General features: G+C 44.0%; 1 protein-coding gene across 2 annotated transcripts in view; it reads left to right on the top strand.

Annotated features, from left to right (window-relative positions):
* The window catches only part of XPO5 (exportin 5), a 58,703-nt gene extending 44,967 nt beyond the window's left edge, over window positions 1-13,736 (top strand). For both annotated transcript variants that reach the window (XM_036024125.1, XM_036024126.1), the window contains 12 exons: window positions 4,425-4,525; window positions 6,215-6,311; window positions 7,116-7,252; window positions 7,886-7,983; window positions 8,545-8,591; window positions 9,035-9,132; window positions 9,770-9,832; window positions 10,614-10,696; window positions 11,172-11,279; window positions 11,402-11,539; window positions 11,723-11,887; window positions 12,058-13,736. In XM_036024125.1, the coding sequence (XP_035880018.1) occupies window positions 4,425-4,525; window positions 6,215-6,311; window positions 7,116-7,252; window positions 7,886-7,983; window positions 8,545-8,591; window positions 9,035-9,132; window positions 9,770-9,832; window positions 10,614-10,696; window positions 11,172-11,279; window positions 11,402-11,539; window positions 11,723-11,887; window positions 12,058-12,195 (1,273 nt within the window). In that variant the 3' untranslated portion in view covers window positions 12,196-13,736. The remainder of the gene's footprint in view (window positions 1-4,424; window positions 4,526-6,214; window positions 6,312-7,115; window positions 7,253-7,885; window positions 7,984-8,544; window positions 8,592-9,034; window positions 9,133-9,769; window positions 9,833-10,613; window positions 10,697-11,171; window positions 11,280-11,401; window positions 11,540-11,722; window positions 11,888-12,057) is intronic.
* Window positions 13,737-14,155: the final 419 nt, after the last annotated feature.

Raw genomic sequence — 14,155 nt, 5'->3', positions numbered from 1 at the left:
TTGAGCATCCTGATCACCAGTGTTTTGAACTCTGCATCTGATAGGATGGTTATCTCCGTTTGGTTTTGTTCTGTTCTTTTATTTGGGCCGTATTTCTTTGTCTCCTTAATTTGGCAGTCTCCCTATGTTTGTTCTGTGTGTTAGGTAGAGCTGCTTTGATTCCCTGTGTTAGTACTGTGGCCTGTTGTAGAAAAGGTGCCAATAAATTGTGTGGGGTGGAGCCTTAGGTGTAATCACTAAGGTGAGGCAACTTGCTTCACCACTTTGTAGCTCTGTGTGGGGGAAGGGATCAGAGAGGGGACATGCCGATGACTGGCACCCTTCCAGCTATTGTCCTTGTGGTGAATCCTAGAGTGGATGGGTTTGTGTACATTCTAAGTCTATGTGGGACATTTGGTCTGAGTCTCCTGAAAATCCAGCAATTTCTTCTGCCACCCCAACCCACACTGGTTTTTACAGCCAGAAATTATGGAGATTTATCTCCCTGGTACTGGAAACCTGGGCTTTGTGGTCTGGCCTGGGGCTGGGATCACTTGCTCCCAAGGTATCCCTCCCAATTTTTATCCACGATACATGAATGTGGGATGGTTCATTCCATTGCTGCTGCCACCTCTCCATGCTACTACACCCCTCCTACCCTTCTGAATGAATATGTTTTCTTTAAATCCTTGGTTGTTGGACTTCCATACAGCTTGATTTTTTGACAGTTCTGGGTGTCATTTGTTTTGAAATCTAGTTGTAATTCTTTATTACAACTAGTTGTTTGTGTGAGGAAGCAAAGCGTGTCTGCCTAAACTTCCATCTTGACCAGAAGTCCCCCCAAACAATCTTGAGAAACAGAACTGAACAACTCACACTTTCTGATTTCAAAACCTACCACAAAGCTACCATTATCAAAACAGTGTGGTATTGGCATAAAGAGAGACAGACATACAGACCAATGGAGTAGAGTAGAGAGCCCAAAAATAAACCCTCATGTATATGGTCAAATGATTTTTGACAAAAATGTCAAGGCTATTCAATGGTGGAAAGAACAGCCTTTTCAATAAATGGTGCTAGGAAAACTGGATTTCCACATGCAAATGAATGAAGTTGGTCTTTTACCTAACACTACATGCAAATATTAACTCAGTGGATTGAGGACCTAATGTAAGACCTAAAACAATGAAACTCTTAGAAGAAATCATAGAACAAAATCTTCACAGTGGATTTGGCAATAATATCTTGGCTGTGTCACCAAAGGTACTGGTAACATAAAGAAATTAAAAAATTGGATTTCATGAGAACATTTTAAATTTTGTGCATTAGAAGACATTATTACACAAAATAAAAAGGCAACCCACAGAATGGGAGAAATTTTTGAAAATCATGTCTGATATGAAAGAGATTAATGTTCAGAATATGTTTTCTATATATTCCAATGTAACAACAAAACAGTTTAAAAATGGACAAAGGACTTGAACAGAAATACCAATAAGCAAATGCAAAGAAGCTGAAAATCACCAATCGTTAGGGAAATGCAAATTAAAACTACAATGGATTATCATTTCATACCCATTAAAATTGCTACTGTCAAAAAATCAGAAAATAGGTGTTGGGGAAGATGGGGGAAAATTGGAACATTTGTGTACTATTGGTGGGAATGTAAATTGTACAGCCACTGTGGAAAATGGTTTCTAAAATGTTTGGTGATTCCTCAGAAAATTAAAAACAATTACCATATTATTCAGCAATTCCAATTCTAGGTGTATATTCAAAAGAATTGAAAGTAGGATGTCCGTGCCCTGCCTGGTGTGGCTCAGTGGCTTGAGCACTGGACTGCAAACTAAAAGGTCACAGGTTTGACTCCCAGTCAGGGCACATGTTTGAGCTGGAAGCCAGGTCCCTAGTTGGATGTTTCTCTCCCTCTCTTTCTCCCTCCCTTCCTGTCTCTCTAAAAAAAAATAAATAAAAGTTAAATTAAAAAAGAAAGGAAGGTTTGAAGAGTTTATTTGAGCAAAGATGTTTGAGCCAGTCCTGGAAGCAAAATCTCAAAGGATTGAGACATAATACTCCAAGGAGTAGGAGTTTTGCAGTCCATTTTGCACATTAGAACCAAAGACATAGGGAAAGTTACATGAAGTCCATTGGTAGCAGATTAAGGAGGGAGAAAGTAAAGCAAGGCAAATCTCTAGGATTAGATGCAAAATAAAGTGGAGAGATACATAATTCTTATAGACTGGTGGGTGCAGGATAATCAACACTTAACATACATAGTTTGCAGAGGTGTGCGGATAAAAGATCATAATGAAGAATGGTGGGGTTGTCCCAACATACTGTTTATCTTTGGAGGTTTGGAGAAGAGATCATTTTGGTGCTTTAAGTATGTTATGGATAAAAATTATCGACAGGACTTGCTCAAGGTAGAGATGAATTTATCATACAGGCTTTAAGACATGACTTCCCATTAAAATCTGTTCAAGTCAGAAATTTTATATGATGAAAACATCCTGTGTGGTTATTTTCAGTTATTGATCTTGTTAGGCTTGCTAAGTAGCCCTATTTTTGTTCACATACTGTATGATTCCACATATATGAGGTAGTTAGCATAGTCAAAATCATAAAAACGGAAAGTGTAATGGTGGTTGCCAGAGGCTTGGGGAAGGAAGAATGGGGAGTTTTTGCTTAATATGGATAAAGTTTGTTTTACAAGGTGAAAATAATTATGGGAATGGGTAATGGTGATGATTGCACAACAGTTTGGGTATTGAATACCATTTAAACTGGACACTTAAAATGGTAAATTTTGTGTGATATGTGTTTTAGCACAATTAAAAAAGGAAAAAAGCCCTGGCTGGTATAGCTCAGTAGATTGAGTACGGGCCTGCAAACCAAAGGGTTGCCAGTTTGATTCCCAGTCAGGGCACGTGCCTAGGTTGCAAGCCAGATCCTCAGTTGGGGGCACGTGAGGGGCAAGCACACACTGATGTTTCTCTCCCTGTCTTTCTCCTTCCCTTCCCCTCTCTCTCTCTCTAAAAAAAAAAAAAAAAAAAAGGAAAAAAGTATAGCCTGTAAGTATAGTTGCAGATGTCAGTGTAAGCAAGTACGCCACCGACCAGGAAAACATATTTGCAACCATGAGTTGCAGAGGACCAGTGTCCAGTGATTCCATGTGTTTATATCCACCATAAACTCACATGTGTACACAAGGAGACCTCTGCATAAAAGCTCATTGCTGGGCTGTTTGTGTAAGCAAGAGAGTGGAAGCAATCTTACTAACTTACTAGGGAGATGGGGAAATAAACTGGAGTTAACTTACAAAGTGGCATTCTAAAAGACATTTTAAATGAGTGTGCTAATAAGAATACATGGTTAGGTTTTCAAAATTAATGCTGAGGGGTTTTTTGTTCCTTTTTTTAAAGCATAATCTAAAAAGATCTGGTCAGTGCACATCTTAAATATATAACTTTGCTGGTGTTTGTTATATTTGTAATTTTCTGTATTTTGAGATGTTTTATAATTAACTTTTTTTTTAAATATTTATTTATTTATTTTTAGAGACAGGAAGGGAGGGAGAAAGAGAGAGAGAGAGAAACATCAGTGTGTGGTTGCTTCTCATGTGGCCCCCACTGGGGACCTGGCCCGCAACCCAGGCATGTGCCCCGACTGGGAATCGAACCTGCGATGCTTTGGTTCGCAGCCCGCACTCAACCCACTGAGCTACACCAGCCAGGGCTATAATTAACTTTTAAAATGAAAATAGGTAATGATGTTATCTGGCTATAGATTGTTCAGTGTGCCATTGTTGTGGGCAAGAGGGACTACTGCGGATGGCAGGTAGGTCAGGCCCACCACAGTCGTTCCTCCTCAGTCATACAAAGCCTGTAACTGCTCAGGTAAGTCCTTTTGCTGGAGAACAGATGCACATGTGGGAATTGTGGATGTTCCTCCAGGAGGCTGAAACAACTGTCAGAGCAACTTAGATAGAGTCTGTGTTCTTGGAATGGAGACAGAATATCTGAAAAATTGGAGCATATTACCACTTGCACTCTGTTCCTGCCTGTGACTCCACAATGCCTCTGGCATTGCATCCTGTGTCGCTGGCAACAGAAAATAGTGTGCCAAAGCATGGTCTCAAATTTCAGAGAATTTTGCTTTCTAGCATCAGGCTGTGATGTTGTCCAGCTATCTCAGGATTTGATTCTCGTCTTGATTGCCTTTAGGTTGGTATACTATACAACTGTACTTAATAGCTTTGAGTCTGTTCTCTTTTCCAGGGCAATATTTAAATGTTTATACCGTCCTTTTTTCCCCCTGCCAGGAGTAGTGTTGAGAGGGAGATTTGTCTATGTGGAAGTGTAGTATCACAATTACAAGGTGAAACCCATTCTTGCCTTCTGCAACAGATTAGGAAAAGTTCACATAGCATCCTTTTTTTCTTTTAGAACTCACAATACTTTATATGCACCAGAAATGCTAGCCAAAATGGTAGAGCCTTTCACAAAGGCTCTGGATATGCTTGAAGTGGAAAAATCTGCTATTTTAGGTAAGAAATCTAGCCTTTTTTTTCCCTTGAAGCTCACCTTACCTCTAATGGGCTCCTCAAGCAGCCTCAGTGTGCCTTGTGTCTCCTCTTTGTCACCTGGCACTACCTTGACCACCTGTCTGTTCAGACATGTATGTATGGAGTTCCCACAGCCTCTCTAGGAGCAAATGCATTCACTTCATCATGGTAGCACACGGAGAAGGTCTTGAGAGACAGTTTCTCCCCGCTGCCACCCTTACCCCACATTAACTCTTCCAGGTAGTGCTGTTTGTTAGAGCTTCTAGGCTATAAAGAAACCTTGGTGTTTTTGACCTGAAGGATATTAGCATAATTTCCTGCCTTTTATGTATGGGGCTAAAAATGTATTAAAACAGTTAAGCTTAAATAGCTTTTAGCAGTAATATATATTTATCAACAATTTTAAATAAATACTTTCTAAGCCCTGTTTCCTGGATTAGAATGTTACTTTAACTCATTTTTCCCATTAGCAAATAACCATGCAATCATAATTGTGGCATGTTCTGTGAATGAAACTGTTAGACTGTGTCTTGGGGAGGAGTCAGAAGATCGTCCCCCCAGTGGAGACTTGAAGGATGAGCAGGAGCTAACCAGGTTTGGGGCAAGAGGAGATGCTGAGCATTCTGGCCAGACAGGTTTGGCAGGTACAGGATGCTGAGGCATGCAGGAAAGAGCTCAGTGTGACCAGGGCATAGAGAGGAGGGACTCATGTGGCTGGAACAAAGGGGCAAGGCAGTGACAGTTATAACTTAGAGCTAGCGACATCCGGATTTGTCTGAACTCTGTGCCCATCTCTGACGCTTCATGCTGGCTCTGAAACTTCACCACTCCTCCCACCATATCCCTCGTTCACACTCATAACCTCTGTCTGGGCCTGGCTGTGGTGAAGCAACCCTGTAAGCATGTTGAAAGGAAGGGTGGTAGTTTGCCTTTCCAGAGCTTAGGTTTGTCTTGGCCTACATAGTTCTGGGCCATTTCCTTTGGCACCACTACACTTAAGGTCCATGTTGCAGAAACCAGGAAAAATAAAACTTACAAAAAATGTCTTGCCATTATAAAAAGTAGCTGTTGCTTCACACAAACCCACATTCAGTTATCATTTAAATTAAACCATGAACTCCTGCTATAGAAATAATACAGCCAGCCCAAACGTACTAGGATGGACAAACAGTGTCTTCTGGCAGCTTCCAACCATGAAAAAGACTTGGAATATAAAATTATCTGTGATTAAAAGTATAGATCTTTTAAGGCAGTTATACTGAGATAAGTTAGTTTCACTTTGATCTGTTACACATCTTGGGCTTTGCATAAAATATTGCTTGAAAAAGGGGTTGTACAACTTGAAAAGGGAGGCCCCACTTTTTTTATGGAGAGATCATTTTGAGTTCTCATTGTGTGTTTTGATACAAGTCCCATCTGGAGAAACCCAAGCAAAAGTTGGAGTACCCAGGTCTAATCTGAAGTCCTGAGTACTTACGTAGCTTTTACCTTTTCCTACCAAGACAGTGTAGCTCTTGGCACCTCCAGCTCGTGGAAGACTTGGCCAGCTGCTTGGCATTTGTAACAGTCCTCATACCCCACCCCCAAACCACATCTGTCTGCAGTAGGGTGTTGGTAAGTTGAGACTCTTAGAAGCAGAGCAGCAGGTACCTGACGTTTCTTTCTCTATAGGATTACCTCAGCCTCTCCTGGAACTGAATGACTCTCCTGTTTACAAAACAGTCCTGGAAAGAATGCAGCGTTTCTTCTCCACCCTCTATGAAAACTGGTAATGAACCAATGCAGCCTCTCCACATTATCTTCCTAGGCATGTGTTGTATAGAATGGCCATTGATTGGACTTTTGGTGTAGAAAAATAGTAGGTAAGATGAGGCAAGAATTTGACAGGGAACTAATCATTCTAGCTCCAAATAAAAATGAAGCTTTCTTATATTTGCTTTTTTATCATTGTCATATGTGCCTCAGTCCTATCCATGACTTGATATTTTATGCCCAGCCTGGCTGTTCTGGTGCATAAGATGATGAGGCCAAAGGAGAAGGTATAGTGGTGGGGATGCATTTTTCCCATACCCCTCAAAGCCTACTTTTTTTTATGGGACAGTGGGAAGTGGCTGGCCGGATTTTGTCTTCAAGTCCTGGTTGTGGGGTGGGGCAGTAAGAGGCCTTCCTGTGCACTGCCACACCCAGGCCACTGGCCTCACTAACCCAGAGCCTGATCAGACAAACTAATGAGATTCTCCATTGTAAGTCTACCAAGTAATAAAGGCTGCTGCTGATCTTGGGTACCAAAATATACCAACAGCTGACCTTCAAACAATGCTGAATCTGCTATCAAGAAGCTTCCCTAAGAGTGGGAAGCAAATGGGTGTTTCACTTTTGATAAAAGATTTAAGTCCATATATTTGAAGTATACTGATTAGCTAAAGTTCTCTTAAGACGTAAATACAGTTGCTTTTCTAATTTATTGTAGACTAGAAGTCTCTGTGTCACCACGGCACAGAGATTTCCTGGGGCAGTCAGAGCTGGCAGTAATAGATGTTGGATTTGTCATTGCCCATGATTTCCCTTACAGTTTCCATATCCTGGGGAAGGCAGGCCCTTCCATGCAGCAGGACTTTTACACCGTGGAGCACCTGGCTACCCAGCTTCTCAGCTCAGCCTTTGTCAATTTGAACAATATTCCTGACTATCGACTCAGACCCATGCTTCATATCCTTTCAAAAGTCCCTGGATAACCCAGAAGATCAAATACAGGAACAGTTCATAGGCACCAGAGGAGGCAGAGATGAGCTGCATGGAAGAGGCGGAATCATATATCTAAAGTGTATAATAACCACATTAAAAGGACAAGAAGAATGAAGTAAATAGCAGAAAAAACAGGAAGGCAGTTCAGGGGACTTTGAAAGCTCTTAGGAGCAACTCTTTACCATCCCAGTTTCAGCTCACTTGTATATTTTGTCAGGTGCTTCCCCCTTGAAATTGTACTCTCATACTTCATTGTCATTTGGATCCTTTTAAAAAATATGTATGTTTCTTTCTTGAGTTATAAGGGTGTCTTTTCTATTTTCCTCCCTACTTTCAGACAACCTACTGCCCATAACATGCAGCCTGGTAGAAAGGACAGTGAAACTAAAAATATAATGGAAATGAGTATCCATGCAGCTTAGGATATTCAGAAAAGAACTTAAAAATTAACACAGGATGTTCTTGGCATCTTGCAAATCCTTTGTGGGTTGACTCTGTCCAAAGACTCAAACCTGTTGCCTGACAGATAAAGGTGTGCTTTAGAATGAGAGGGGTGTGTGCACTCACACGCTAAAGTTTCTTAACCTGCTGTGGCATGAGTCTTTGTGAAGCCTCTGGTGCTCTTCTGTCCCCCAGAGCACTATGAAGCCCTTGTGTCTCCCATCCTCGGACCTCTTTTCACCTACCTCCACATGGTAAGAGATTGGTCAGGAACGGGTAACAAAGTGGACTTTTAGGATGCCTGGCCTCTCATGAGTCTTGCAAGTGAGGAGCTCCTGAAAGTGTTGCTTCCTAGCCCTGCCAGGATGGCTGCATAGCCGTCTGCCTTTGCTGCAGTGGGTTGAGAGTCCCTCAAGAATTAAACTGCTTTAATTGTCCACGAAGCACCTGCAGAATCAGCTTTTGCTCGTAACCTCCTGTTATCTGAGGAAAGGTGAGAAGTAGGGCTTCCCCTGCTTTTGTTTTACTGACTCTGGAATTAAGCAGAGTGACAGGATGGGTGGAGAACAGATGTGTCCAGAGTAACCCAGGAATTCTAAAATTGTTCATCCTTTCCAAGCAAATAAGTGACCTGCTGTCCTCATTATGGGTATAGGGAGGGTACAGAAACTGCCTGGGTTTTGAGCCTTGTGGGCCTTCCAAGGCTGTCATTGATACCCACAGTCATCCTTGGCTACTTCTAATCATGAAGTAGATATTATCTGTTCCATTCTTCTTCCCAGTACTAGCACTTACTTCCTTTTTGTTTCCCCCAGAGGCTTTCCCAAAAATGGCAGGTCATCAACCAGAGGAGCCTGCTGTGGTAAGGAGCATCTCTTCTCCTTGGTGGATGAGCTGGAGCCATGTTTGGGGTGGGAGAACATCAGGAGCAGGGAGGGTGTTCCTGCTGTCCCAGGGCTAGATCAGCGGTGGGTTGTCATTCTCAGCCTAAGATGAACATTAGGTAGAGTCAAATCAGACTCAGACTTCACAGGGGGTGTCTTCAGCTACCTTAGGAGAATGCCGAGACATCTTACCCACTTAGGATTTTGACTCAGTGCCCTTTGCCAACTGGATATTATCACAAGTCATAATGTCCCTCAGTGGATCCTTGCTGCCCATTCCCAACATTTGCGTGGAATGTAATGTACACCAGAAGGAAGCCAGGAGAAGGAACTGGGCACACAAGGTCTGGTTAGGGTCCCTGCTTTCTTTGTCCTTCCCCTTTTTCACTCCGGTGGAACTTGGCCCCCTGGTGTTCTACAGTGGAGAAGATGAGACTGCAGATGAAAACCCAGAGTCTCAAGAGATGCTAGAGGAACAGCTGGTGAGGATGTTAACCCGAGAAGTCATGGACCTAATCAGTAAGTGACATGTGGGAACCAGGGCTCGTAGAGAAGAACTTCTCTGGAGAAAGAACTGGTCAGCCATCCAACCCCAGTAAGGCGTGTTTGCAGCAATGCTGACAGATTGATGAAAAAAATAACCAGGTAGAAACTAGGTGGTCTTTAAATCAACCTATGGTCATTTTATAAATGGCAAACTGAATTGCATTTGTTCATACTAAGGCTAAAATATATAAGGAAATGGTCTAAACTAGCAGAAGGAATTTGGATTAATGGTAGAAATAACTTCCTTGTTTTGTCAAAACAGGCAAAAAATTTAATTCTTGGACATGAAGGTGGTTAATTTTCTCTTTTATTTTTTGGTCATTTCATTTGTTTGAGATGCAAAGTAGACCAAAGACTTATCAGATATCTTCTCCTGGCCACTTAGCCTCAGAGAATTCTGAAATTTCCCTCCAGTTAATTGAATTTGAGGAGGGACCAAAATGCAGTCTTGTCAAATGCCTCCATTTTTATTGGTGAAGCTGATGTTGTTCCTGGACAATACCCCACCTTCCTCCCTCCTCACCTGCCCGTGGACAGTTTGGGATCTCTTGGCCTGAGGCAGCTGTTGTCTGATGGTAGTAAACCTAGTAACCCTGCTTTCTTGCTTTAGCGGTGTGCTGTGTTTCAAAGAAAGGTGCTGATCATAATTCTGCTCCCCCTGCAGATGGAGATGGTGAGTCTGTTGCGTGACTCTGGGAGGTCTGCCCTTACTTAGGCTCCTAAATTTTGTCCTTTCTGTAGCTAGGTCGCTTCCTGTAGAAACTGTTTCCCTAGCAGTCTGATATGGATGGAATTTGTACATTTAGCTTTCATCTCTGCCGGCCCTTTTGCTCTATTCCTTCATTATACTCCCACCTCAGAGCCTTTGCACTGGCTGTTTTGTCTAGAATGATTTTTCTTCTCAGCCATATGCATTGCCTGTTCCCTTGCTTTATTTGGGTCTCTGCCCAAGTATCACCTCTGATAGATCTTCAATGAACAACTTAGCAAAAATAGCAAACCCAGCCCCTCTATATTCTCTTCTGCTCTATTTTTCTTCAGGGCACTTATCACTACCTGACATTGTATTTTCGTTGTTGTTTAATGACTTTTTTATGATGTTACAATTTATTCATGTATTTATTTATTACTTGTCTCCCTTACTGGAATGTCAACTACCCCAATAACTAAATTAGTGTCCACTACAGTGAGTCCTCAAATATTTGTTCAACAACGAAAGGTCCTATTTGCAGCTTTTTAAGTGACTGTCCGGAAAAACTCATTTCCCACTGTTCCCAAATGTACAGCTACATACCTCTCTAGATCTACCATGGGCATTGGCTTCCACACCCTTTCTGTACTCAACCAGCAGTCGGCCCAGCATGCTCAACTCTACTCTGTGGGCTTCTCTCAGGATAGGGTATGTTTCACTGTTCTAAGACGATGGAGTTTAACGTTCTGCTCTCTGCTTACAGATGAAGAGATGATGGCCACAGAGGTAACCCCCTCAGCCGTGGCAGAGCTTACAGACCTGGGCAAATGCCTAATGAAGCACGAGGTGGGTGGAGGACACAGGTGATGTTTTTCTCCTTTCCCAGCTATGGAGCCAGCTTCCACTCTTCTCACTCTGCGATGCCTTCAGAAAAGTTTTGGGGGCAATACTCTACATGAGTTAAGTTCCTGATTTCTAAAGCCCCAGAAAGCAGTGGGTAAACTCAAGGCCATGGTGTCCTCCCTGCTGATATGGGCAAAGGCTCTCAGAAAAACTCAGTGGCTCACTGGTACCACTTTCTCATATTTGGCCTCTTCCAGGCCCGAGCTTTGTCTCCTTCCTACACATAGGTTTCCTCTTCTATATTGATGGTTTTTTCGTCTTTTAACTGCCTGATTTCATAGCGAGGAAGTAAACTCACTTTTCTTTCATCATTTTCCTGCTTACCTAGTATTGAAACTACAGCTCCTGATGCCTGAAAATATACTGAGAGAAAGTTGGGCATACTTTCCCGTGGTAACCCTTGGTCCTTTTCCGTTAGGATGTCTGTACGGCGCTGTTAATTACAGCCTTCAATTCCCTGGCCTGGAAGGATACTTTGTCCTGCCAGAGGACGACCACACAGCTCTGCTGGCCCCTCCTCAAACAAGTATGGTTATTTGCCTCTCCTTGAAAAGTTTGGGTCATAAGGATTGGCTGAATCATTTGGAAGAACTGGGGTACTGGGGTCTTCAGAGTCCGCTTTGGCCCTGAACACAGCTGTCTCCCCAGGTGTTGTCAGGAACACTGCTCTCAGATGCTGTGACGTGGCTTTTCAGCAGCGTGCTGAAGGGCTTACAGACACACGGGCAGCACGACGGCTGCATGGCTTCCCTGGTGCACCTGGCTTTCCAGATCTATGAGGCACTGGTGAGTGGGGGAGGACGGCCATGGCTTCACCCCTCACAGCTGCTTCCACTCAGTGAGGCCTTATCCTAAATGTAGGCAGCTGCCAAGTTGCCGGTGCTGCCTGAGGAGTGGGTGTGGCACAGAATGGGGAAAGTGGCAGGGCCCAAACCTACCCCATTGAGTGGGTTTGTCCTCACTTCTCAGCGTCCCAGGTACCTGGAGATAAGAGCTGTTATGGAGCAGATCCCTGAAATACAGAAAGACTCTCTGGACCAGTTTGACTGCAAGCTTTTGAACCCCTCTCTGCAAAAAGTTGCTGATAAGCGCCGGAAGGACCAATTCAAACGCCTCATTGCTGGTTGCATTGGGGTAGGTCATACACCTTCCTTTGTGCTCCTGACACCTTGTGGTCTTCTCAGACCATGGGTTCAGGCAAACCAGAGACCAGCTGTAGTGACTGGCCATTATGGTGAAATGATCTTCAAAACAACCCACTACTCAGTGTCCAGAATTAGTTCTTTCTCATTTGTTTTCCACAGAAACCCTTGGGAGAGCAGTTCCGAAAAGAAGTTCACATTAAGAATCTTCCCTCACTTTTCAAAAAATCAAAGCCAGTATTGGAGACGGAGGTGCTGGACAATGAGGAAGGTGGCCTGGCCACCATCTTTGAACCCTGAATCAAGCTTTTGGGCATCCTTTCTTGGCCTTTATTGTCATCTCTTCTTCTTCGTAGCTACTCTCTAGGCCCCTCTTCACTGCCACCCCACTCACAACCATTGTTGGCCTGGAGAAAGCCAGGTCTGGAGCTGGAGAGTGGGCCCCTGTGCAGGGCCAGAAGTAATCATACTGAAGTATCAGGAAAGGGAGTCAGGGCTTACACCACGCTGTCTAGACCTCCCAGGTTCTCCCATTCTACTTGGAGCTTTGGCTTTTCCAAGCTAGAGCAGAGCAGCCCTTCTCCCAAAGCCCTGCTGCCCCCGTGCAGCCACACACCTGTGCAGAGTGGTAACTAGGGGTGCTGTACCCAGCATTGCAACTAGCCAGCCTTGTGGCAAGGGCTCAGCCCTGAAGTACTTGTGCCCAAGTTTCTCCTGGACCGTTGCAAGTCCCACTGAGCCCCCATGCTGCTGGGCTGACGAGGAGCCTTTCCCATCCACCAGGGGCATGCCTGCGTCAGGTGTTGAGTGCTGAACTGAATTTGGCCAGTTCTGTTTTAAGCAAGAATCTGGTCAGGTGATGGGGTCCACGGTACAGGCTTCTGCCAAGCTCTGGATACAGTATTAAGTGTAGTACCTTCAGGGACCGGGGCTGAGTCAGCATCTGTAGTGCTAACATCCCCCTAAGAACCCACACGTGCCCTTCCACGGATGACCTCTCAATGTTGTTTCCCCAGCCCCAGGGTCCACTCAGGCACAAGAGCCACAGTACCCTACCTAGTGTCAAGTGATGCCATTGGCATTTAAGGATAATCCAGACCAACTAGGCTACATCTGTGACAAGCAGCTAGCAAAGCCACTGGTCTCTCCAAGGACTAGCTGAGTCCAGGTGCCTTCAAAAATCTCATGGTTTTCAGGTCCCTGGTCATTTCTACCATGGGCCATTTCCAAAAGAAAATATGCCTTCCTATTGTGAGTCTCCAGCCCACTCTAGAGATCACTGGATGGTCCTATAAGCATAGGAGAATGGATGCAGGACCCTAGCCTTGAGGTCATTGCTCGCCATACACAAGCTTAATCCATACAGAAACCATATGGTGCGTGTGTCCATGTGTTCTGCACAAAGGCCTGTCGTCGATCCAACCCACTGAGGAGGGTTTCAGTGAGGACTGAGTGGAACAGCATAGACAGAAGCTACAGCTTTTAACTCATGTTGGTCCCCAGGCAGGGAGGCTTAGGAAGGGCTGAAGCTGGGGAAATAGAACTTTGTGTCCAGTATAGCTGTTTCTGTGGCACAGACGTCCCACACCCTCTTCCTGAGTGGTGCTCTGGGCTTATCAACTGTGAAGGCCATCTCAGCATGGTTCCCTCCACACGTTAGCTGCCTACTCCTCTCTGTAGTTGGGGCTGTGGAGGGCATAGTTGTATTTATTGTGTTGTACTATTTTTAACATCTTGTGACTTCATGCTAGAAGTTTTCTATTGTTTATAGAAACTTTTTGTAGAAACATAACTCTAAAGCACATCTGCATGTCAGTAAAAATCTCAATTTCATACAGAAAGAGCCCCATCTGTCTTTTTCAAACTAGTGACATACTTCAGCGTCACTGTTCCTCACAAGTGGATGGGAAGGACTGACTTGAGGGACCTGCTCTGTTCAAGCACGCTGAAACAGTACACCAGCTGGAAAAAGATGTCTGCTCTCAACACACAGACCAGGCAGCCCGTATCATGCTCCAGAGTTGTCTTTGGTGATCCCCTGGATCCGACCCTGGGTACAGTCCAAAGGGATTGCTGTTCATAAAGTTCTGGATAACAATGGAACTTGACTACTAGGGACCACTCTTTTTTTTATCAGCAACTTCCACCAGTATCCCAGAGACAGCTTAACTGGTGCCCAGTATTTTTGTAGTTTGTCTGAGGCCACCTCTTGGCATTTTGCACAAAGCTTCAGAGGGACTTGGCCCGGACCTGCGATGAC

Source organism: Phyllostomus discolor, chromosome 4 (genome assembly GCF_004126475.2).
Source record: "Phyllostomus discolor isolate MPI-MPIP mPhyDis1 chromosome 4, mPhyDis1.pri.v3, whole genome shotgun sequence".
NCBI lineage: Eukaryota > Metazoa > Chordata > Mammalia > Chiroptera > Phyllostomidae > Phyllostomus > Phyllostomus discolor.
This window is presented reverse-complemented; position numbering and strand designations above follow the sequence as displayed.